At 40.7% G+C, this 24,970-nt stretch overlaps 1 protein-coding gene across 8 annotated transcripts in view; it reads right to left on the reverse strand.

The window, feature by feature from the left end:
- Positions 1-24,970, reverse strand: part of Hdac9 (histone deacetylase 9) — a 511,434-nt gene that overhangs the window by 34,742 nt on the left and 451,722 nt on the right. The window contains exons 5-8 of one of the 8 annotated variants that reach the window (XM_050158702.1): positions 24,016-24,157; positions 22,851-22,971; positions 20,280-20,401; positions 2,834-2,965 (exon numbers count right to left, since the gene is read on the reverse strand). In XM_050158702.1, coding sequence (XP_050014659.1) covers positions 2,834-2,965; positions 20,280-20,401; positions 22,851-22,971; positions 24,016-24,157 — 517 coding nt within the window. Of the gene's footprint in view, positions 1-2,833; positions 2,966-20,279; positions 20,402-22,844; positions 22,972-24,015; positions 24,167-24,970 lie in introns of all 8 variants that reach the window. The other 7 variants (XM_050158701.1, XM_050158700.1, XM_050158699.1 and 4 more) reach the window with 7 other exon arrangements.

The following is a 24,970-nucleotide window of genomic DNA, read 5'->3' on the forward strand; positions in this document are numbered from 1 at the left end:
GCAATTAGAAGGATGGGGGATTGGTGAATGAATTCTGGTGCTGACATTGGTTTATTATGGCATTTGAGCAAATTATTGGTACCACAAAATGTTCTGTCCCATATGCTCAATGCCTTTGTGTCCATATATTATGATAACATTGTGATTAAGCTGGATGTTTCCAATACTGCCTTGTAAAATGTATCTTCTTTCTCTCTTTCTGTATATTTTTCTTTGAAACAGGGTCACACCATCCAATCTGGGAGGGCTCAAACTCTTGACCTCCTCTCTCTGTCACCCTAGTGCTTGCATTATAAATGTAATGTACCAATGCAACAGACAGGCATTAGTACGTGTAATGTAGCAATGCAACAGACAGGCATTACTACATGTAGTGTAGCAATGCAACAGACAGGCATTACTACATGTAGTGTAGCAATGCAGCAGACACGCGTTACTACGTGTCGTGTAGTAATACAACAGACACGCATTACTACGTGTAATGCAGTAATGCAACAGACATGTGTTCCTACGTGTCGTGTAGCAATGCAACAGACATGCGTTACTATGTGTAGTGTAGCAATACAACAGACACGCGTTACTACGTGTAGTGTAGTAATGCAACAGACACATTACTACGTGTAATGCAGTAATGCAACATACACGCGTTACTACGTGTAGTGTAGCAATGCAACAGACATGCGTTACTATAGACACATGTTTTTTTTTTTTATTTTTTAATGCACTTAAAAATTCTTAGAGACACTTCTTTTCCTGACTCTGACATTACCAGGATGGCTATGACTTCTCACCAATATTTCATTCCCACATTTTTAAAAACACTACATTCTTGAGCATTCTTCTGTCTTTACCATCTTAAATGATCTTACTTACTGTGCTATCAGAACAAAAGTGTTTTGTTGTCTAGAGACCCCTGTGGTTGCAGCGTGTCAACCACAGTACCAGGGCGCCACCCCACAAACTGATGGGGACTGAGAACAAGCAGCGAATGCTTTCATGGACCAACTGGGGAAACTGGGAGAAGGAATGACCTTGGACCTGCACTTGGGGAATAATAACTATCTGGTGAACATGGGGCACCAGAGGAGAGGAAAGACCACAGCAGGCACTGAACTGAGCCAGGGCACAGCATTTTCAAAGAAGACAACTTCCTGGGGGAAGAGCGGCAGAAAAAAAAAAAAAAAAACTTGAATTTGAAAATGCGTGAAGTGGCAATTTGCTCTTACATATTACTTATGAAGAGGAGAAAAAGAAAAAAGGAGCAGAGGCTTCAAAGAAAAAAAAAGGTAGAGAAGAGAGTAACAGAAATGCCAGTGTAAGAGCTACAGCACTGTGGCACCTCCAGCTGGGCACTCAGAACATTTACTATCGCCATGTCCAAATTAGACGGAAGTCCACTGCTAAACGGGAAGGGCACCAGGGCAGACACCCGTGTGCTGAAGGTCAGGTCTTCCGCATACAGTTTGATTCAGTGCAAAATACTCATTTAGAATAAGAAGTAACAAACAAAAAGTTCATAGAGGCTCTGCTGGGACTAGCTCACAGGCTGGAAGTTTATGAAAGCAGCAACCACACAAGGCAGGGACACTTCACCTCTTTCATGGGATGAAAACGAATGCTTCCTAATTTTTATCCCATAAAATTAAGGGAAAAAATCTATAATTTAAAACTTAGAATTTAATTACTATAAATTTGTGATTATATAAATATTAAAAATAAGTTACTGTTCATTTCTTCCAAATTTCTCATCTCCTCTAAGGAAAAAGTTTTAAAAATATAACCACTAAGACTGTTTTTACATAACAGTACCTATCTACTGTGAATAGAGAGAAGACCGAGGTGTGTTTTACAAACTGAAATAAAATATGTCACAGTTTTTAAAAACACATGAAGGGTGAGGTCAGATCTGAGAATGCCAACACCATCTGCCTGCACTGCTATAGACACAGGCTTCTCAGGAAGGAGGACAAAGTTCCACCCAGACCTCTTTCCCTCTCTTTCCATGCACTTTGCCCAGGCACACAGCACTGCTCTGAGCCCCCAGGAAACATCAGTTGGTCTTATCCTGTGTAGCCCTTCAGGTTCCCGTGTCTTAGGAAGCAGCAGCCAGCATCACTGTGGTTGGCCTTTTGGGTTCTTGTAGTCTTAGGGACTTCTCTAATTTCAAAACAGGTACAACAAGGCGAGGGGGTTTGTAAGACATCAGGTTGAATTTCCTAACGTGTTCACCCCACTTCTAACCAGGCAGTTAAAAAAAATATGAACTCTTGCATTTGAGACCAGTGAAAATGACAGTCTTTTCCCCTCCATAAAAGGCGGCATTTCCCCCTCCTGCCATGAGTCCCAAGTCACCAGTAAACACATAAAGTCATTTATGAGTTCTGTAAATTTGTTGAAAAGTCAAGGTTTTGCTGTTCCACACAGTTTAATTTTCCCAGATGTATTTCCTACCTTCATGTCTGAGTGGGGAGGGACAAGCTCCTCTTGAACCTCCCTCTGCACATTTCTGGTCGGATTTCATTAAAAGCTGTTGTCTACTGGTGGGCGTCTCCCCAGTGGATTTCCCCTTTCTAAAAAGCACAGGGCAAGCGCTGGTGTGCATAGCTGTGCTTTGGCTGACAGGGAGGTGGTTTCTCCCCCTTTAATTTCCTGCACTATGCCACTGGTGAATGCATAGCAAGGTTGACTGAACTGCTGGTGAGCTTTCAAAGAAACTGCCTTTCAAGACAAACTTTTCACAATAAGTTTTATTAATGAACAGGCATATTTATCCTAAACTTAGAAAAGTGCTATGCCCCGCAAGTGTTAGTGTGACTGCCCGGCTCTCAATTACCTGTCACCTCAAACACTCTCTTCTTGAATGAAGTGACAACATTTCCATCCTTCCGCCTGAGTAAGGGGCTGCTTCTCCTCTCTGCCACTTTCTGTTTTAACCTGGACCGCACCTTCAAGTTGGGCTCTGAGGCTGGGAATTGAGACAAAGAAAATAGATAAAAATTAAAAAATAGAGAGCCAGTTGCTCCTGTGTCTAAACTTAAAAAAAAAAAAGAAAGACTATCTTTTCTCCTGGTCCATTCTTCTCAAATTAAAAAACCCAACCACATAAATAAGGTGTTGACTCTGAATTCATCAAACAGACAAATATAACAATCATTTTATAAAGTAACATGAACATGAAACGGAAGCAAAAATTACTCTTCTACTCAACTTGTATCTAGCACAACCATAATTGTTAATGGGAGGTTTAATCACTAATTACGGGTAGGTCTGAATAAGATTTATTAGATGTCTCTGGCTGGCCTCCTCATTCTCTCAAGCCTGAAATTCAATGACCACTAAAACAGTAACTTAATGTGAGGTTGGAGACTCTGACCTGACCCTGGCAATAAGAAGACACCTCCACAGAGCATAATTTATGCCTGATTCTGACTCCTGCGGTATTTCCTTGTCAGTAGCTTCTATCCTAAAACTCTGGGAAAACACACTCGACACAATAACACAAGATGAACTAGTGAACTAGAGTCCCTGCGAGTAACCCTTTCCCTGCCCCCAGTACTCAGGCAGGAAAAAGGAAGCTGACCAAAGTGGAATTGAAAGTTTGGAGTTAGGGTATATGTTCGAAAACACAAGCTCACATTACCCATATGCACATTGCTATGTCTTTGGCTACATTATTACAAATAACAAATCTATATGGTTATCATTTATTATACTTTTAAATAATTATGTTGGAAGAATGGAACCATTGGGCCCATCTTTGTGCAGTTGAAGTTCATTATCTGTGATGATGGAGGTGGTGATACAATCACAAGGCTGTTTCTGATGATAACTAACATTTTATGTTAGCTTCTATATTGCAATATGACCCTAAGTGCTTTATCAATACTAACTTACTCATACATACTTAAAACATGCGCACGGCATATACTTTATCTATAACGTTGTAGTGCTGATGAGGAAGTTAAACTACAGAGGGTGGGTGACTTGCCAGGCCTGTGTCCAAGCACCCTGCCCTATGCTAACCTTGCTAGGCATTCCTCTTTCCTTACACTGGAACATCATAAAAATTAGAAGATGGCTTCCGTAAAGTGCTGGTGATCGCCCACAGGAGACACCATGTTCCTGAACTTTCTGATCGATGAAAACCTCTCCTCTAAAAGAATAGCAGCAGTAGAATTCAGAGCACACTCCCACACCCCTGTGAGACATGAAGGGTCCATACTTCTCTATTCTCTTGTTCTCTTCCCTGTAGCTGTTAACTTAAACTGGGAACGACTGCATTTCTCAGTTATAAAAATAAAGCAAGCACTTTCATTTTGTGTTGCGTATTTATATTGTGCTTGACAATATTGACATTATAGAAACGAGGGACTAGGAGTCCTCAGTATTCCTGTACCGGCACCCTTTCTGCTTTGCTTAGGACATACTCAGAAAAACAATGAGATTTCATTATTCACAATTTTTGGTGAAACCTAATGGATTAAACACTGGCTGTCAAGAGGGAACAAAAGCGCGGGCTTGTCACTTCATGAGGCTGTGGAGGGGCCAGTGGTCTCAGCATTGATGATCCTGCCCTCCCTTCCTCCATGGCTGACACTGATCCATGACTTTAGAGATAAGAACCAACCATCCCCTCTCCTTCAGCCCCGTGAATGAATGTCTTCTTGCTCTTGCCATTTCCTGGGTATCTCCACAACCCTTTACCCTGATCCCTTCCTTGTAAACAGCATTGCCAATCAACAATACTGCTGATGACAACAAGTCCCATCAACCCTTCTCCCTTTTATTCATCACTTCCTTGGCATCATCAGCTCAACTCTGATCAAGAGACTCCTTTTCTAAGTTGCAATTAATAGAGATTTGAATGAAATAATATCTCACATAAGATAAGACATTGATTCTAAACCAGACATCGTTGGTCATCAGCATGGAAGGTGATACCAGCACTAGTGTCAGAAGGTATGGGTATGTCCAGTCATCTCACAATGCACAGGGTTCTCTTCGTGATGAGGAACCATCTCGGCCCAACGGCCAGTAGTGTAAGAAGCTCCAAGCAGGGGCCATTAGTAAGTGGTGGCCGTCAGTAACCGCACCACTATGGGGTGAGTAAAGGCGATGGTAAGGACCGTGGGAGACGATCAGAGAGGGTGTGGAAAAGTTGGGCAAGAAAGGAGAGATGGCCAAAAGTTGACGAGTGTTACAGGGAGCCCTTGAAATTTTATTTTTGAAAATTCTTCCTTAAATATCCTAATGCTATCAATATTTCTAAGTTTTTTTATTATTGACAGTTATAACTGCACTTACAGAGAAGAGTATGATGATTTTGGACCTTTACATGTTACATATTCATCAATTCAGAAAGATTCAGGCATCCCTCAACTCAAGCACATGGTTTCATTGGGATGAGAATGTTCCAAATCCTCTCTGCTAGCAATTCTGAACTATACAATACAACACTATTAATTATAGTCACTCTTTATGTAGGAACACCCACGGATGTCCCCCCTACCGTGCTGTGGTTTTGGATCTGTGGCCTCATCCGCCTCTGTCCTCCTGAGCCTCTGGTTTCAGGATTCCACTGTCTGTTCTGCTAGGTCAGATCCCTCAGATTTCACACAAGGGTAATTGTACAAATACCACTGATATTTATAAAGAAAGCAAGCCTAGCCAACTTCTTCTTTTGGTTGGAGAAGATGTATAGAAGGACACAATTATCAAGTTTCAGCAGGAAATTTGACACCTTTGTAAATCTAGAAAATACCTGAGTTTCCAAAAACTAGAAATCATGGATACACTAGAAACTGCAACATAAACTTCTTTTTGAAAAAAAAAAAAAAACTGTAACACAATCTTAACGAGGAAAGGTCTATTCCGTGGTCCTAGCAAAAGCTTCTGTCTGGCTCTTGGTACTTTAAGTCACCAGGGAGAGTATCTCAGGGTTAAGCATGCGCATTTAGTGGCAGGCAGCTCCAGGCAAGTCTCCAGAGAAGTCTCCACACTCTGTCCAAAACTGGTAGAACAGGTAGACCGGAGGGTTGACGACCTGCTACTTCCCCTTAGAGGTGCTCTCACTTTCAACGCTCTGGGCTCCCTAAAGGCCAAGGATTTCCATGCTACTCACTTGCTAATCCTCCAAGGTCAGAGGAGATGACTAATTTTGGAGATCTACTTCCCTATGGACGTAGCTGAAGGCTACACAGCATGGCTAGCTGCACTAATCACCTTTCAACTTTGCTTCACAGCTGTCCTCTACATCTCAGTGAACAAACTGAAGACGTAGCGTGAATGTTGGCTAAGAGGAAACTTTGCACCACAAGCTATGTGGTTTTATTAGTATATTTGCTTATCCACAAAATAATACAAAAAGAAAAAAAGTATTTTTTCTTTTAAACCATCCTGTGAGTCATTCTTAATTTAAATAGTATAAATTAAGAATAATTTAACTTTAAAATACTAATAACACCTTTTAAATAATTAAATAAGCACAACAAGCAAACAATTTCCAAAACTTAAGTGCAATATTTTTATGTTTTCCTCTGAGAGAGTCCATCTGAAATATTAAACTATGAAGCCATATACTCTTATCATGATTTCTAGTTCCTTTTTTCTTCAGTTTTTCCGGACAGTGTTTCTCTGTGCAACAGTCCTGGTTTTCCTGAAACTAGCTCTGTAGACCACGCAGGCCTCCAAATCACTGAGATCCACCTGCCTCTGCCTGCAAGTGCTGGGATCAAAGGTGTGCGCCACTACCACCCGGCATTTTTTAAAAATAATTTGCTTTGTTTTGTTTGGAGACAGGGTGTCTACATAGCCCTGGCTGTTTTGGAACTCACTGTGTAGACCAGGTTGGTCTTGATCCCACTGAGAGACCTGGCTGCCTCTGCCCTCGGATTGTTGGGACTAACAGTGTGCACCCCACACCCAGCTTTCAAGATGCCTATTTTTAATCTCCCTTTCTGTTTCAATGTAAATAAAAAAGGAGGGAGAGTCGGCTGAAATCTCTAATTAGTCTTAAAATATAGTTAATTAAAATTGTTTTTGCTCTTATATAAGATCTTTATGGTATATGACATAATTCCAGTCTCCTACAGTTTAATCAGCTAAATATAAAACACAACATTCCATCTGGTAAATCAATTTAACAGGTATAATCGTGACCCCTAAGACACCGAGGAAAAACATTGAACTGATATCTCTTGTTTAAGAAGAGAGCCATTCAGAATCTCCGGCACTTTGCCTTTCTGAGGTAAAAACCAACAACGGGCAGGCGGCATGCTTCTCCACGGGATTTCCCACGAGAAACCCAACAGCAAAGTGGAAGTCTGTGCTATCACGTGCCAAGCACCCCATAATACTAATGTGGCTTTAACCGGAAAACATTATTTGGCAGCTAAACGTTTTAATTAGAGATGTGGTTTGAACAGATTTTTGCCAAGTTTATATACTGCAGGGGCTCAAATAACAACGTTTTTCTAATGGTTCTTCTATTTCAGGTGGTTTAAATGCGGTGCTTTTCTTAAGGGTAGAAAAAAAAACCTGAACGCCACTGAGATTTCTATTTGGCTGGCTTTAATTAGTTTCATCGTTTCTTCATGAGTAGTTAATATCAGACAACAAGAGTCATGTACCCCTCTCATCAAATGTTTATTGAGCATTTATTCTGTGCAAAGTTTGTCCTGGGATTTTAGAAGGAAAAATGAAGGTTGAGGAGGGTGATCAGTTCTTAATGGAAAAGAATGAGGTGAAGAAGATCTGTCATCTGGACAAGAGGAGAGCAAGGAGGTGGGGCCAATGCAAGCCCAGTGATCAGTGTGTGTGGCTTTGGGAGGAGCAGGGAAAGAATAAAATCACGAGGATTTAATGCCAAATATCTGCAGAGCACCTCAGAAGGATCAACCTAGGTCCACAACAGGCATATGGTTTAAAAATGTCACAATAGCTTAGTGACAAATACTGGCTAAGAAGCATGAGACCCTGAGTTCAACCGCAACACAGAAAATAATTGGAAAAAAAAAACAACTCAGTGGTATCTAAAGTTGTGTATACAGATCTCAGATTATGATCTAAGGGGAAAGAAGTTGAGAGCATCTTGATTAGTTTTCATTTTTAGGTATAAACTCTAGGCTAACCACCATCAGAAGCACAAACTGGTCGGAAAAGGACAGAACGAGAAACAGATGGGGAGCAAGGCTCAGGGAACACCCCAGAACACATGCATGTAGAGGCTTGTAACAGCCAGAGATTGGGACCTGCTGCTGCCAATCAGTGTCTGATGGACACTTCTGAACCCACAGCAGTGTGGCAACCTGCTGAAGATCTGCACAAGATAGAGCCAGCCAACATTCCAGAATGAATGAGGGAGGGGCAGATGAGGCCCCACTGCAGCCACAGAGAAACTGGCCATTGATGCTATGAGAGGAGGGTGAGTTATCTGCCTCTTGTTGTTGCTATTGGTTAGTATGGCTTCTGTTAAGGGGATGGGCATGGGGAGCACTAACTGGACTCGACTGGTCTAAGGAGTGAAAAGTGACGTGAAGTTAGGAGGAGATATGTTGGGGGCTGGGAAGATTTGCAGGAGAGTCATGGCGTGGATACAGTCAAACTACACTGTCTACACTGTGAAATAAACACTATCACATAAACTAAAGACCTGTCAGAACGTGGCGCTGAACTGTAGGCAGCTCATGACTCATGGGCTTCCATTACGAGAGACACATTAGTGAAAACAAGAGAGGGCAAGTTAGAAGTATAGGCTGTAAGCCAGACAGGGATGGTCAGTGAAGTCACAGCCTAAGAGATAAAGAAAAAACCCTGTTAATGCCAGAGGCAAATAAACATGCAAACTAAAACCTAATGATTTGGAGATGCTGGAAGCACTGGGAATCCTTTCAGACTACTGAGCTGGGAATACATTTGCTATTATCATCAACTAGCAAAGGAATTTCTTGGAACTACACTGTATAAAACATCACTCTGAATGCACTCATGCAGGCAATGGAACAACAGTGTCTGAGTTTGATACCAAAAGCAAGAAGACAAAAGTTCCAGCCTTTATGAGAGGATTTGGAAGAATTACTAAAGGAGAATGTCAATGAGATGGCCACGAAGATGCTCACAGAGATTAGGGAAACTGTCTGGAAGTATTATTTTCAGGTGTGCGACTTTTGTTTATGCTTGCATTTGTTTAACTCTGTGAAGCTGTGATTCTTTGCTTGTCTAAAACACCTGATGGTCTACTAAAGCGCTGAATGGCCAATAACGAGGAGAAGCAAAGATAGGTAGGGCTGGCAGGCAGAGAGGAGAAACAGAAGGAGAAATCTGGTGGAGAAGAAGAAAGAAGAGAAAGAGAACAAGGAGTTAACAGGCTCATAACTACCCACTAGAAGGAAAAATACTGGTCAGCCTTTCACTCAGTGCAGACTATTTGAGAACTAGGTAAAGTTTATCCATACATCTGGAGTGAGCAGGCAGTAATTTCTCCCTCTACTTCTGATGTAATCAATTCTATCACAAAAGTGGCTGATTCTGGGTTGCCCATCAACCAAGATGTTCAAGTGAGATAGTCCTGGGAATTTTCCAGAAAACTAAGAGACATGATGTTTGCTTTTGTGTCCTTAAGGTGTGAAGAGGTAAGGCTAGGGACCTTGTGTCTCCTTGTCACTATTTAGACGATATTGCTATGCAGGAATCCCAGTAGAAATCAGAACAGACCTCACATATGTCTGATTCACTTGAGTACAATGGATTCGTAACACTGTGTGTGCAGCTGAACACAACCAAGATTCAATAAAATGACTCGACTCCCATTGGAGTCAAATGACCCTTTGTTTGGTTTTTGCTCTTTAAACATTAGAGAGTCCTGAGAAAGTCTGAGCAGAGATTATTTATGGTGTGACCTAAGGTGCAGGTGCACAACTTAATGTTTACCATGATGCTTCAGGAGCTCTGGTCTGAATGACAGTTATATCAGAGCTAAGCTTGCCTTGGCCAAAACCTGTGCTGTATTAAAGGAGAGTTACTGGTGACAAGTGACTATTTAAATTAACTTAAAGTAGAAAAATAAATTCAGTTCTACATAATCCTAGCTCCATTTCCAGTGTCTAGCGCCAAGTGACTACACACAGCTGGTAGCTACTGGGTTGGGTGATAACATGTTAGGAACTCTTCTGTGACCACTGATAATTTTGTTGGCAAAATGGATCTGTACTTTTCTTAAGGAGCCAGATGATGCATCTCGAACTTTTCAATAAACTCTCCGTGACTATTAGTTGTATGTGAGAAACTTTTACATATACACAATAAAACCAAAATACTAAGAATAAAGTGATGTAAATAATATATGGGAAATGCAAGCATGGTGAATCTTCCTGGGCTATGTTTTCAAGTGCTTTAGACAGCTGCTTTCACCTGAGAATGTGGGTACTACGGAAAGATGACGTAATTTCTCGGTAAGGAGAATGGTTTGGGCCACTAAACCCTTCACAAGCCTGTCAGGATTCTTTTGAACACATCTCGCCATGGAGGACTCAAGCTCCTGCAGGGCAAACCTGCTATAGAACTCCCCCCTTCATCCTCAGGAGTGTGCCCAGCACTGAAGGCTTGTCAGGGAATGGGGACATAGAACGTACAGTCAAGGACACTTTAGAAACATCAAATTGGAAAGAAGAAGACAAAGGCAGTCAGATATCTTAGGACTGATAGAGAACTACTAACTTTTACTGAAATAAATGATAGTGGCCCAAGACTCCAGATACAGGGACTCAAAAGCACGCCGTTCTGGAAGAGAGAGTCCAAATTAACAACAATAACGGAGGACCGAACTAGTCTATAACAGGAGGAGCTGGGGGCGTTGCAGAGACAAGGAACCGTGATGAAGAATCCCATATGCCTTAGGAAGCTGCTGCTATGTTAAAACACTAAGAAGGAAGAAGCCACTTGTACACATAGGTAATAGCGTTATGCCAGATTCTCTGCCATCAGGGATACTTTCACTGCAAAGGAATCAGAGATCTGGATAAAAATGTAAAGACAACAGCAACATACATATTTCATCATTTGTTTCATTTCATCCTCTGATAATACTCACTAGCTATGTCTAAAGTATGCACATACTTGTATGGAATATTTCATCAGGATTTCAAGTTCTATAACTGTGAATTTTACAAATTAGGATTTTTTAAACCATTCTCCTGACTTTACAACAGATGGCTAAACATTTTAAAAGCCTTAATTATTATTTTTTGCCAATTTCTCATTCCAATCTTATCTAATATGTTATGCCTGCTTTTAATTGTGCATTTTATGGGGAATAAAAAATATTGCATTGACTTTGCAAGAGTGAATAATTATATTGAATATGAGAAAGATTATGAGACAGCAGTCAATTTATCTGTTACCTATAAATTTTTCGGTTAATTAAAATTTCTTCTCAGAATCTTCATGAAAGAAAATAAATTTCCTTCTATAATATCATTGGTCTATTTTTATTTACATGAAAAGCCTGAAATTGAAAATCAATGTTCACAAGATTTGGTGACATGGTTAAGAAAAGAAATGCCATTGAAATTCCTTTAAATTCTGTCCTGGTATTAATAACTCCTCTCACTGATATTGCACCGTTATTCTCAGTAACTGATACTGACAACATTTGTACTGAGATTGCCGTGTATCAGGCACTGTGCACAGGACTTCCAGGAGATACCTTCATCGCTGACAACAGCCCTGCCATAACGAATGCCTGGAAGAACTGAGGCTATACTGTGAAGGGTTAGACAGCACTGAGCTAAGCAGAGCTCACAGCCACTCCCATCTGACACCAACCATGATATTCCCACATCTTGTCTTTCTAGGCTGTACCAGCTTCTCTCCCCTCATTTCCCCTTCAAACAAGTAAACTGACTTAGACGCTCAACGTTCTTACAAGGCCGATTAATTATCACACAGTTCACAACTGGTGTTTATATTAAACTCTAATTACCCACCATACCAATTACCTATGCAATTAGTAAGATTAGCTTCTCATTTATTGAACTATGATTTTTTTTTATTTATTGTAGTCACCAAGTCTAATATAATCATACTTAATCTTTGGTTCAAATAGTCTTAGTAACATTATTTTCTATTATGGTTTCTATGTTCTTAAAGTGAAAATGTATAGATTATAAATTTAATTCTTAATTTATCACAGGTAATCTTGCTACTCAAAACTGATTAAAATATTATAGACTCTTATACCATAATAATTAATCAAACATTAAATGCAGTTGCCTTGTAGTAATTAAAACTTATTTTTAAATTATCTGAGAATTCTGAATCCTGGATTGTCAAATATTGGTTTCATTTTTTCAACCTTATCAGAGTGTCATGAATTGATTATTACCAGAAAAATAAGATAGATTCAGCCCTTCTAATTTCAAAGGTATTGTCCTCTGTTCTAACTCAATATGCGATCAAATTTCTTTTTCAGTGCAATGATGAAGATACTGTTTATTCCACCAAATACGGAAGAATAAGTGACACATTAATGGGGGAACAGGATTAAAAACATCTACATCATACACCTTCACCAGGAGTCCAGTACGGGAAGAGTGGGCTACAACTCAGGAACCTGGGAGACACAAAGTTTAGTGGAATTCCAAGATAACAGGGAGGTTTGGGAGTGGCCAACACAGGAACCAGGAAAAAACTGAATCATCTGACAAACACAGTTTCAGCAAATTGTTTGTGAAAAGAGGTCAGCTCCAGCCAAATGCACATACACATTTATACGGAGTCATAAATATAAAACTTTTTATTTTCCATTCAGTCATTTCTGCTCTTAACAAAATTACAGTAAAAGCCAAAGAATGGGAAGAACACAGCCGAAGAGCCAGCACAAATACTCAGACTCAGAGGCGACTCATCTGGGAGTCTCTGGGTAATAAACAAATCACTACAAGTAATGTGTTCAAGGCTCTAACAGAAGAACAGGTGGCTCATTCACCAAGAAACATGGAAAACTCAAAGAAGGAATGAAAAAGGTTTAATCTTTTTGGCCCAACAGGTAAAAGTGCTTGAAGTTAAGCCTAAAGACCCGAGTTTGATTCCTGAGACCCACATGGGAGAAGGAGGTAATCAGCTCAAGTTGTCCTCTGGTCTTCACAATGTATACATGTGCATACAGGCTTGCACATACATAGAAATGCAGAGACACAAGTAAATAAAACATACTACATTTTAAAATGGGATCCTAAAAATAAAATTCCAGTAACAGAAAGTATGTCATCAGTAGGTAAGAAGATGTAGAAGAGAATGATCTTAAAATATTTGAACAGTAGTTCTCCTTCCCCAAAAAAGAATTCAAAAAACTGAAACAGAAAATCTCAATTTGTGGGATGAAGGGAAGGTGCAATCAAAGCCTAATCAATATATTTAGTAAGAGATAGGGAACAGAAAAGATTAAGTTATAATAAACTGATAATAATTAGCAGTAGTAGTATGTGTGTGCACCCATGTACGTGTGCCTGTATGTATCTGTGTATATGTGTGTGTATGTGTGTGTATATGTGTGTATGTGTGTAGTGATATTTTGTTTGTGTTTTAACAAATAAAACTTGCCTGAAGATTAGAGTGCAGAGCTAAGACACTAGAGGCCAGGCAGTGATGGCACACATCTCTAATTCTAGGACTTGGCAGACAGAGGCAGACCCATTTCTGTTACTTCACTGCTTTGGGGATCTTTTTCTTAATTAAATCCGTTGAAGTGGGAAACCCCGCTGCTAATCTGGATATTTGAGGTGGGGTGGGAAGGTCAACTTTTAGTCGGGGCTACACCTTCTGCTGGCAGCCTAGATACAGACCGTGAGGGGAAGATGCTCCCTTTTCATTTGCTTGCTTGCTTGCACTTGGCCTTGCTAACACTCCTTCACAGGCATTGGAGCCCACACTTCTTCAGGATTCCAGTGTGCACATCAGGCAGCTGAGACATCCAGTCTTGTGGACTGAACAACTGCTGGACTCTTGGACTTTCTGCCCCTAGGCAGCCATTTGTTGGATTAGCTGTACCATTCCCTGCAATAATTCTAAGACATCTCCTTTCTTTATATATAGAGATTCATTCTATGACTTTTGATATTCTAGAGAACCCTGACTAATACAAATGCCAAGGAAAAGAAGCCATCGTGAAACGGTCACATCCTGCATGAATCTATCTATGTGACATTGTTTGACAAAGTTCAACTGCACAGAAAAAAATTCAGAGACTTATTTGTTTATAGTTTTGTGAATGAAAGCCGGGTGGTGGTAGGGCACACCTTTAATTCCAGCACTCAGGAAGCAGAGGCAGGCAGATCTCTGTGAGTTTGAGGCCAGCCTGATCTACAAGACAGGACAGGTTCCAAAGCTACAGAGAAACCCTGTCTTGGAAAATAAAAATTGTGGGAGCCACTCTAGGTTCAAGTCTCTTGCCAACACTAAGGTGGCTCTTTTAACTAAGATATGTGCTTCCCTGCTCCCCTATCCAACCTTCCTTTATCCCAATCTTCCTGTTTCCCCAAGTTCCCCCAATCCTCCCCTTCTTACTTTTCTCTCCCTGTCCCCCCTTATCCCCAACCCACCACACCCCCAAGATCCCAATTTTGTCCCCGGCAATTTTATCTACTTCCCTTAGCTAAGAGGATAACTATATGTTTTTTCTTGGGTTCACCTTCTTCTTTAGCTTCGTTAGGTTCACCAGGTATACACTCCGTGACCTTTATTTATGGCTAGAAACCAATTATGAGTGAATACATCCCATGTTCATCTTTTTGGGTCTGGGTTACCGATGTCCCCAGTTAGTTCCTTGGGAAACTGAGGATAGGGAACCTGAACTGACCCTATCCTATAGCATTACTGACGAATATCTTTCATATCACCATAGAACCTTCATCTGGTGATGGATGGAGATAGAGACAGAGACCCACACTGGAGCACTGGACTGAGCTCCCAAGGTCCCAATGAGAAGCAGATGGAGGGAGAACACGAGCAAGGATGTCAGGACCACGGGGGGTGCACCCACCCACTGAGACAGTGGGGCTGATCTATTGGGAACTCACCAAAGCCAGATGGACTGTGACTGAAACAGCATGGGATAAAACCGGACTCTCTGATCATGGCGAACAACGAGGACTGATGAGAAGCCAAGGTCAATGGCAAGGGGTTTTGATCCTACTTCATGTTCTGGCTTGGTGGGAGCCTAGCCAGTTTGGATGTTCACCTTCCTAGACATGGACGGAGGGGGGAGGACCTTGGACTTTCCACAGGGCAGGGAACCATGACTGCTCTTTGGATAGGAGAGGGAGGGTGAGAGGAGTGGGGGGAGGGGGAGAAGAGAGGGGGGAGGGGGAGGGAAATGGGAGGCTGGGAGGAGGCGGAAACTTTTTTTTTCTTATTCTCAATAAAATAAAAAAAATAAAAAAAAAGAAAATAAAAATTGTGAATGAGGGTTTTTCTGGCAAGCACGTATATGTGCCACGTGCATGCCTGGTTCTTATGGATGCCGGAGGATAGCACTGGATCCTCACAGAACTGGACTCACAGATGATGATGAACCATCATGTGTTGGTCAGAACTGATCCTAGGTTCTGTGCAAAAATAGCCAAGTGAGCCATCTCTCCAGCCCAAGAAAGATATTAAAATAATTACTACATACCCACTTTAGGGTTGGTAGGAATAGGTGAGAAACAGTGTTTTAAAAGTGATGTAATTCTGTGTAAAGCTATAATGACAGACAGATGACATAGAATTAGGTTACACTAAACTTCCAAGTGGTAGGCAGTGACGGGAAATGCCTAGAGTTAGCTGCCTAGCTAGACAAGTGGATTTGAAGAGTTCCGGGTTCATCAACAGGCTTTGTCCTGGTAAATAAAGTGAAGAGTAATGGAGGAATACACCCAGTGTCAACCTCTGACCTCTACACACGTGAATACACACCTGCACATTTGTGTCCAAAAATATGCACACAAATATCACATGCACACCAATTTTACACACATGCACAGACTGGTTGATACTAAAAGAACCTGATAATGGGATCAATATAGGTGCAACATGTTATTTGTTCAATATGTAAGTCAAAAACTATTCTAAAAACTAAGTTTATTGATTTAAAAAAAAAGCTGAGTTGAAAACACACAGTACAGATCTCCCTATATGGTAAAGGCTTGAAATTTAACCATGGCGCTTCTTTTAGACTTCATGCCAAATTCTGAAATGCCAAGGCATATGCAAAACTATGAAAGGGGGGAAGAGAAGAAGGTAGAGACAAGGAGAGGGGGGAGAGAGAGATTTTTTAAGATCTTTTAAGGAAACATCCTTCTGTTAATTTTGGATTACAATGCCTTGAATAGGTCACCCAGGTTCCTCATCCTGACCAGTGTCTGCTGCATCAGATTTACCAAGCTGGACATTGTCTCAACTGTCCCCTTTCCAATTTACTCTAAGTGGAAAATACCATTAGCATTCTGCAACCTTAACTTATGTTTGGATCCCTTCCACCTTTGAGTCATATTCCAGTGTTTCTGACCATTAAAATGAGTGTTTCAGTAGGACTGGAACAGTCTTCTTAGCCAAAGCCAGGCTTTATATGGCTCGTGCAGTTTAAGAGGTTAACACACCCTGCCTGCTTGCTTTGTTCAGAAGTATAAAATGGAAAGATTATAACATTCAAAGAAAGGCAAAGTTCACTGCCTAAGACCTCAGTAATATAATAGAGTATAAAACTTCCAGATATTTTTTTCATAATATTTTATGAAACATATGCACATACTCACTGGAACATAAGCCAAATTAAATGGTTTTGAAGGTCAGTTCAAAGTCAGCAGGCATGTAGTATCTCTGTGAGAAATATGCAATCTTTTGAAAGTGTCAAGCCCCAGAAGCTCCCTACTTTCTTATCAGTCCCGTGGTGTGCAGTAGAAGGAGGGGAATCTGGTTCCATAGCAGTAACAATACTCTCTACCAACGCATATTCCAAGTGTCTCCATAAGCCAACTCTTGTGTTATGGAACAAAGAAATTAAGTATGGGCAAAAATATGGTATTTCCAACTTCAAAGCCAGTCACACACAGGCATTCATTTAAGAATTAAAAGAAATAAACCTAACTCTACAGGGATGGCTCATTGGTTAAGAAAACTAGGTGATCCTTCAGAGAACCCTGGTTCAATTCCCAGCACCTACATGGCAGCTTGCAAATGTCTGTAACTCTAGTTCCAGGGATTTGACATCCTCACACAAACATACATGCACTCAAAAGAGAATGCACATAAAATAAAAATAAATAAACAAATTTTTAAAATGAAAGTAAATGAGTTTTATTAGCTAAAACAGATTGGGGGCAACTCCAGCCCTCCCAAGAGGAGGGAAGCAAGGGTCCACCTTGCATGAGAAAGTTCAGACTCCTGTGAGAAACTAAGAATTCTGTAGCTGTCTATTCCTGGGTTGTTCGTGGCTGAAGACAGGGGTGTCCAGAAAGCTCGGAGAGCTTCAAAATTGTCCTTACTGCTGCAGGAACAGCTCCAGGACTACCTTAATCTATTTAAAGCTGTGCAGGCTTTCCTTACTCTAATTCCAGTTTTATCCTCTAAACCTCACGAATACACACAAGCAATTCGATAAACGATCGGGGTGAAGGAAATAAAAATGATGTAGTATTACAGGCAGTTCAAAAGACAGAACTGGTTCATTTATCAAGTTCCGCTAAGTCTGGGGTAATATCAAGTAGACAGCAGAAGCTGGAAATCTGGCTGTCGTGATGAAGCTCGACTCTATGTTGGCTGTCCTGGTACTTCCGGATGCCTACGGCAGTACTCGGGGTTCAGTTCAATGTGATGTCACTGTACGACACAAGAGTCACCTTCAGCACTTTCCCCGTTCACCACTTACATTTTGCCATGGCATAATTTTATAGTTTACATCTTTCAGAATACCATTTGAGTCAGGAGAATATAACAAATGCTAAAGTACTAGTCAATAATTGAAATATTATTGAAATTTTTCAGTGACCTATGAAAGACCAAGGTAGGTCTCAGTTTTCTCACAACACAGTTGACATGTACCAAGAGGATCGATGTCTGGATACTGAAGAGCCCTGCCTATTTGTAGTTAGTGAAGAGCATCTCTGAGTGGTTTTGTATGCAGAAAACATCTGTGATTTATTACATCACACTTTTCTTCATCAGACAGCAGGAATTGAACAGAGATATTCTGAAGCCCTATAGCGATATCAAAGTATTAACAGCTATTCAAGAACTTTAACACTAGGATGTTTGAAAACGTGTGGTTTTTGCAGATCAGCAGCCTGATACTTCATAAATATCAGGTTTTCAGCAGAAAAAGGACACATTTAAAATATTGGGCAGCTACAGAAAATATACCATAAGACAGGCCCTGGCTGTTCTCATGTATGATACGTCACAAAGAGCTTCTCACATATGTGCCCAGATTCATACACACTGAACACGTTTGTGTTGTGGATCGGGAATTTCATTGAGAATAAATTAACAGCTCATCTTCATTCTTCACAGAGAAGAACAGTGCCCCTTCTCTGGAGGACACTTCAGCTAAGTCCGTGTGTCGTACGTCTCTGCAGGAAGAGGACAGAGCAGGCCACGTGCTCGGAGGACAGGTCTTTGAATACATACATCACTTGTTAGGAGCCTCCCGCCACAAGCAGACTCCATGTTCTTTCCTTCTTGTCATTGTTTTGGGCTATTCATGACAGTGTCTGCCCTGATTATGGGAATGTTGATAGAATTGTTGTCAATAGCTCCCACACATGTCGCCAAATATTAATGCTGTTAGTGCTACACCCTCTATGAATCAATTTCCCCAAACTAAATCCCCAGGTTGAGAAGTACAGAAAGCCTCACTCTTCTCTTCCCTCCTTTTGTCCTAGAGACCTTTACTCACAAGAAAGGTAATGCACTATGTGGGTAGCAACGTAAAATTTAGACAAATACATGGAGTTCAGCCAGTCCTCCCTTTACACTGGACCCTACTGAAGTGTTCTACTATGTCTAACATCCTAGAGACATGAAAATCCCCAGCCTATAAAGATAAAAACGCACTGATTGCCTTGGGAAGCTTAAGCATTCTTTCCCTGCATCTGGGACTATATAAAGTGGATGAGAGGAAATAGATTCTTATCCACAATTGATTTTCTTCTTAAATCTTCATTATGCTACAGGTAAATTATTTGACAGAAATTAGCTCCAGCATGTGTTTGTACAATCTACATCCATTTTAATTACTCCAAATTGCTTGGAAAAAATGAATATAATTATTTGAAATCACCACTCTGTGGATTTTATACACAAATTACAGAGATACAGTCCCTCAATAAGACCTGCGTAAAATACAATAGCTTCAACTATCTATCAATGCCAGTTTAGAAGCTGTGGGATATTTTAAATCTTTTGAAAAGCTGCAGTCTCTGAAACACTGAAAGCTTTAGAACATACTGTACATAAACCTTATCTATTATTTAAATATATTGACTATAGTGGGAAGAGCATATATGCACATTAAATATCACTTGTCAGTGATATTCAAGAGGAACAGAAGATGGGAAAAGAAATATACATGATTTAGAGATGATACTGTCCATTAAATCCTAAACAAAACTCCATGGTGACAGTCCTCCAGACAAGTCTTACTGCATGTTCCCATGTGTGTGGTTGTGTGTCATGTGTCCTTATACATGAAATTAATAAGGACACATTTTTACTTAGTTCAGGAGTCTGGAGAACCCTAGGGAGCAAACTTTCTCAGAAGAAAACATTGACTGAACTGATGCTTACTATATCAATATTTGAAATATTAAAATTAAAAAAATGTGTTGGACAGAATATTCTGACTAGACATGCTTAGGCAAATGGTTAAAGAAAAGAAGGACACTATAGGATCCTTCAAACGAACAAACGTCACACTTTTCTGGGGTCGACATCCCTATTTTCCTTTATTCTAACATTGATTGCTAATTGAAATCAATATACTTTTCAATCTTACAAAGATACTTTAATTGTCTAGTGAATGGACTCATGCAGCAATAAGAAAAAGGGAGTCTCGCACCTGTGTTTCTCTGACTATGTACAGGAGCTCACGTGTGCATGTGCATGTGGACACATCTGGTTCAAGAAGCTGAGTGAAGGATGTACGTGGACGCTGTCCACGTCATATTCTTTCATTTCTATCAAGAAGTGAGAAGAACAAAAGGAAGGTGTGCCGTGAAAAAGTAATTGTTGACCTCGCTGTGCCTACTTACCTGTTTTTCTCAGGGGGAAATCGTCCTTGGCGTCTTGGGCTCCTGGAAGTGTGTACTTGTAGGATGGAGACGTCCCACTGAGAGGTGGAGAGCTTTGATCCAATGAGGTGTGGTGAGCGGCCCTACAACAAACAAAGAGGGTTTATATGATGCTGGATTCCAGGGCAAGCGAGTCAGGAGTCAGCTGAGCGCGCTGTCCACATGACTCAGCTGCAGACACTGTCCATGTGACTCAGCTGTATATTACGTTCTCCCTCCCCAGTGTCTACAAACCACAGCCTCATGTATCCAAGTTCACTGCAGTAAAACAGAACAGTGTTTGGTCGTTTAGTCACATAGGAAATTTCACTTTGATAGAAGAACTTAGATTGTTATACTTTTTAAAAACTACAAAAACGAACTAACAAACAAGAACAGTTACCATTCTGATCCTTTGGAGTCACCTTTATCGAACAACCATGGTGGAGGTGAACACGTCCAAAGACCTCATTACTCCCAGATGGCATAGCCATGTTCCCAAGGACGACCTTTGTACTGAAGAGACAACAGCCTGGAGCCTCAGGGGCCTGAGTCCTACAGGCCATCTTAATGTGTGGATTAGAAAGCACATTCTGGAGAGGGCTCAGGGGTTAAGAGCACTGATTGTTCTTCCAGAGGACCCGGGTTCAATTCCCAGCAACCACATGGCAGCTCACAACTGTCTTTAATCCAAGATCAGACAAACATGCAGGTAAAACACCAACACACATAAAGTAAAAATACATAAATTATTGAAAAAATGAAAGCACATTCCTCTTCAATAGAAAACTAACTTAAAAATATGCTATTTTTCTGGAATGAATAAATTGAAAAGGAAGCAATTGTGCTACTGAAGAAGAATTTGGAGGACTGAACTCAAACTACCCAGTGTGCACAAGAATCCCAATTCTCACACAACAGAGAGAACGCTCAGGGCACAGGGCCACTTCCACACTGACTACTCCACTGTAAGTCTTTATCTGAGAACTACGTTCTCAACACTTAACTCATGTATGGCTCATTTCACATACTTGAAACTAGCCAAAAGCATCAACACGTGTTATTATGCCCTCTTTACAGAGACGGAAACTGATTCTTTGAGAATTCAAGGAAAATTCCCAGAGCCACATAGCTAATTCCTCAAATTAATGATTTATGATTAGCTGGAATTATATTACATATAAACAAGAGAAGATCACTACTGACATGAGGGCCATGTCGGATACACTCAAGGGAACAGCTGAAGCATTTTCAGTAGATAAATTATTCCCTAGTAGTTGTTTCTCATTAGAAAATTATGGTTTTTTTTTTCCTGAAATGTGCTAACTTTGAGAGCATCATCAATCAGTCACTTCCTATGCAGATGATTTAAGGTAACAAAATTATATTTCTTTCAGACTGTTTTCTGATACTGGCTGGTTTCTCAGGTCAACCCATACGCATGTGGGGCACAATTGTTCAGATGTCTAAGATATTTTGGATTCTGACTGGTACCTTCGTTTTGGGAAAAAAAGAGGGTCACATAAAGCCTTAAGGCCATTCAACAGACACATTTATGAGAGAAAGGAATCCAATATCTACTCGCTTGTTAGCAAATGTGATTTTTATATCTAATCTTTGATGGGATTTTGGAAAACGTTCCTATCTCATGGAGAAAAGAATTGTATTTTGTGTACTCTCTCTGCTGGATCGGGGAAACATGGTTCCATGAACACTTCAATAGCACATGTATCTTTTTTTAAATATTTATTTATTATGGATACATATTCTGTTTGCATATATGCCTGATAGAAGAGGACACTAGACCTCATTACAGATGGTTGTGAGCCACCATGTGATTGCTGGGAATCGAACTCGGGTCCTTTGGAAGAGCACGCAATGCTCTTAACCGCTGAGCCATCTCTCACTTAACTTACTGTCAGCTTGTATGTCTCTCAGAAGCCAAACTGTGATTTCATGGGGCAGGAGGGAGTGAGGAAGAGTGGGCAGGGCCAAAGGAGTCACTAAAGGCTTGGGTTTATTTATCTTCCTCCCTCCCCTCCCCTTTTCCATCTTCCTTTTGGAAAGACCAAAAATCACCTGAATTTTTCCAAAATAGCTCTGGTTTCCATTTCATATTAATCCATGTGAAACAAAAATAAGCCCAAATCTCCTAAACATTCACAAATTCTGCACAGATATCAGAGAAACTACCTGAGGATATAAAACCATCCCTGGGTTCTACCCCCATGCCAGTTACTTATTCAGTAAGGAAGACAATGCCCTCCCTGCCCTCCCGGTGGTAGATGCTAAGGCTAACTGAGCCCTGCTTGCACCTATATCTTTTGTTACATTTTTTTCTCGGGACTTCCCAGCAACTCTGGAGGCAGGTGCTGTTGTGGTCCCTTTCTTATGGGGAGAAAGGCTGATCCTTAGAGATTTCTAGGCACTTATTAGCAGCCACACAAGCCCCAGAAGTGGTAAGCTCAGGATTTCTGCCCAGGTCAGCCAAAGACAGAACCCATGCTCTCTACCCTGAGGATGAAAACAGCCAAACACAGAACATACGTGTACCAGAGCTTGGGATGGCGGCTCGTGGAATGATTCTTTCCATTGGTTGGAGTGTCTTTCGTTGCTGATTTACTCAACAGGAATTCTTGAAGCTTCTGCTTTACTTCTGTGCTTGCCACTGCCCCTGAAACACACACACAGGGAGAGACACCGCCTGTGGGTCACTTAATCTCACTACTCAAGAATACTCAACAATGGTTATGAAGAAATACCACTGGCCACAGCATATGGAGTTTTCCTATTAAAAGAAAAGCAAAACCAAATCTATATAGACTTTAGGAAATGGCAGAGCCCCGTGTTGTAACTGTTGCTTTCATTATAAATTTTCAAAATGCCTTCAATGAGTTCTTGGATCATTTCTATAAAAACAAAATTCCTAGAACTGCCATCAAGTTGTCTTTGAGTTTACAAAAGAAAATTGCTGAGGGTTGGGGCTGAAGTTAAATGATACAATGCTTGCCTAGTATTTGTGAAGTTCTATGTTCAATCCCCAGTACTGACAAAATAAGCAAATAAATAGGAATAAATCACTAGTTTTTAATTTTATTTCTTTTTAAATCAGGAATCTTGGAGAGTGTTGTAGATTACTATAATACATTAAAATGATCTTTTCCTGATTTTCTTGATAAAAAATTACATTGTTTTAAAATTCATTTGATTATTAAACAAATCAATTCTGTTGATAATTTCAGTTCAAATCAGCACACACACACTAAACTTTGCAACAACCTGAGTTTGAACTGACTGGGTAGAGGGCAATTATTTGGCTCTGTCTCCCTCTTGTGGACCAGTATTTTGCAAACATTCTGCCTTGTGTCTAAGAACAACAAAAGGGAGCGGAGGCGTGGTATGTACTGTGTTCAGAGCAATGACTCCTGGCCAGGAAGATGGAAGAAATGAAAGCATGTAAACGTAACTTTATTACTGAATCTTCCATTCCATCCCTTTAGTGTGATGGTATTTACAAAATCCAGGAAACCCGCCTGCGTCTTTGGCAATGCCGTGTTCACTTCTCATTATACTCTGTAAGGCTGTTGGGAAAGGGCTCTTTAGACTCTACGTTATTCTTTTAACTAGACAAGGGCAGTTTCGACAGGCTTATTTCCACGGTTCATTGTTTCCTTGCCATTCGGGAAGAGAGAGCGTCTGTTACCCTGGTGCCTCTTACTTTCTCGTCCTCTATCTTTGCCTCTGAGAGGAGGAAGCTGCTGCTCTCTGCGATGCCTCTCTACTTCCTGTTCTTGCCTCTGCTGCTCCAGTTTCTGCTCCTTTTCTAGGAGTTCTTGCTGTTGTTTTATGGCTAGAAGTTCCTGTTGCAACTTGCGAGAAGAGAAAGACATGAGAGTGTGCAATTTCTTTAAGCTTCAACGTCATCCCTCACTGCCCCACACTGCAACAGTATCAACGTTTGGAACTTGATAGCATTTCGCTCGTGCTTCAACCACCTTATTACGACGGAACTGAAAAGATAGGACACGGAATGGCTTTGATACCTACAAGAAGTAAGTCTTTAGATACTTCCATTACTTGTAGATCCCTATCAAAAATTATTACCAAATCCACACAGGTCATTTGAATGCTGTTGGCTTGAACCTTCAGCTACTTTCCCCATGTGCCTACAAAATATAGGCACACACAAATGCAGAGAAGGCCTTGATGTCTTCTCTCACACCATAGATAGACAACAAGCTCTTACCCCGAGATACAGTATAAAATTACCATGGATAGGACGGGGGTGAGAGTTAATTTGGGGAAGCCTACCGGAAACAGAGCAGACGCTAAGACTGTACCCTTCCGCAGAGACAGTTATTGTAAGGGTGCATAATCTATGCATCCATATCCTTCTTTAGAAGATGACAGAAAGTTCAGAACTGACCTCTAGCACACAAAAACTAGACTAGAGACACAGATCCAAATGAAATCACATCCACAAACTCCCATGTACTGGAGTCTGGTTTTTTGAAACCTCTGCATTCACTTCAAATCACACATAACACAGATATGAGGCTATTTGTTACGGCATTGGAAGATGGAGAAATACATATATCTGCAAAAAACATCTTCAAATGTTCCCGCTGGAGAACAAATGACTCTCTTAGCCTCTGTCATTGCCACGTACGAGA

Source organism: Alexandromys fortis, unplaced genomic scaffold (genome assembly GCF_014885135.2).
Source record: "Alexandromys fortis isolate MF-2015 unplaced genomic scaffold, M_Fortis_MF-2015_v1.1 scaffold_101, whole genome shotgun sequence".
Lineage (NCBI taxonomy): Eukaryota > Metazoa > Chordata > Mammalia > Rodentia > Cricetidae > Alexandromys > Alexandromys fortis.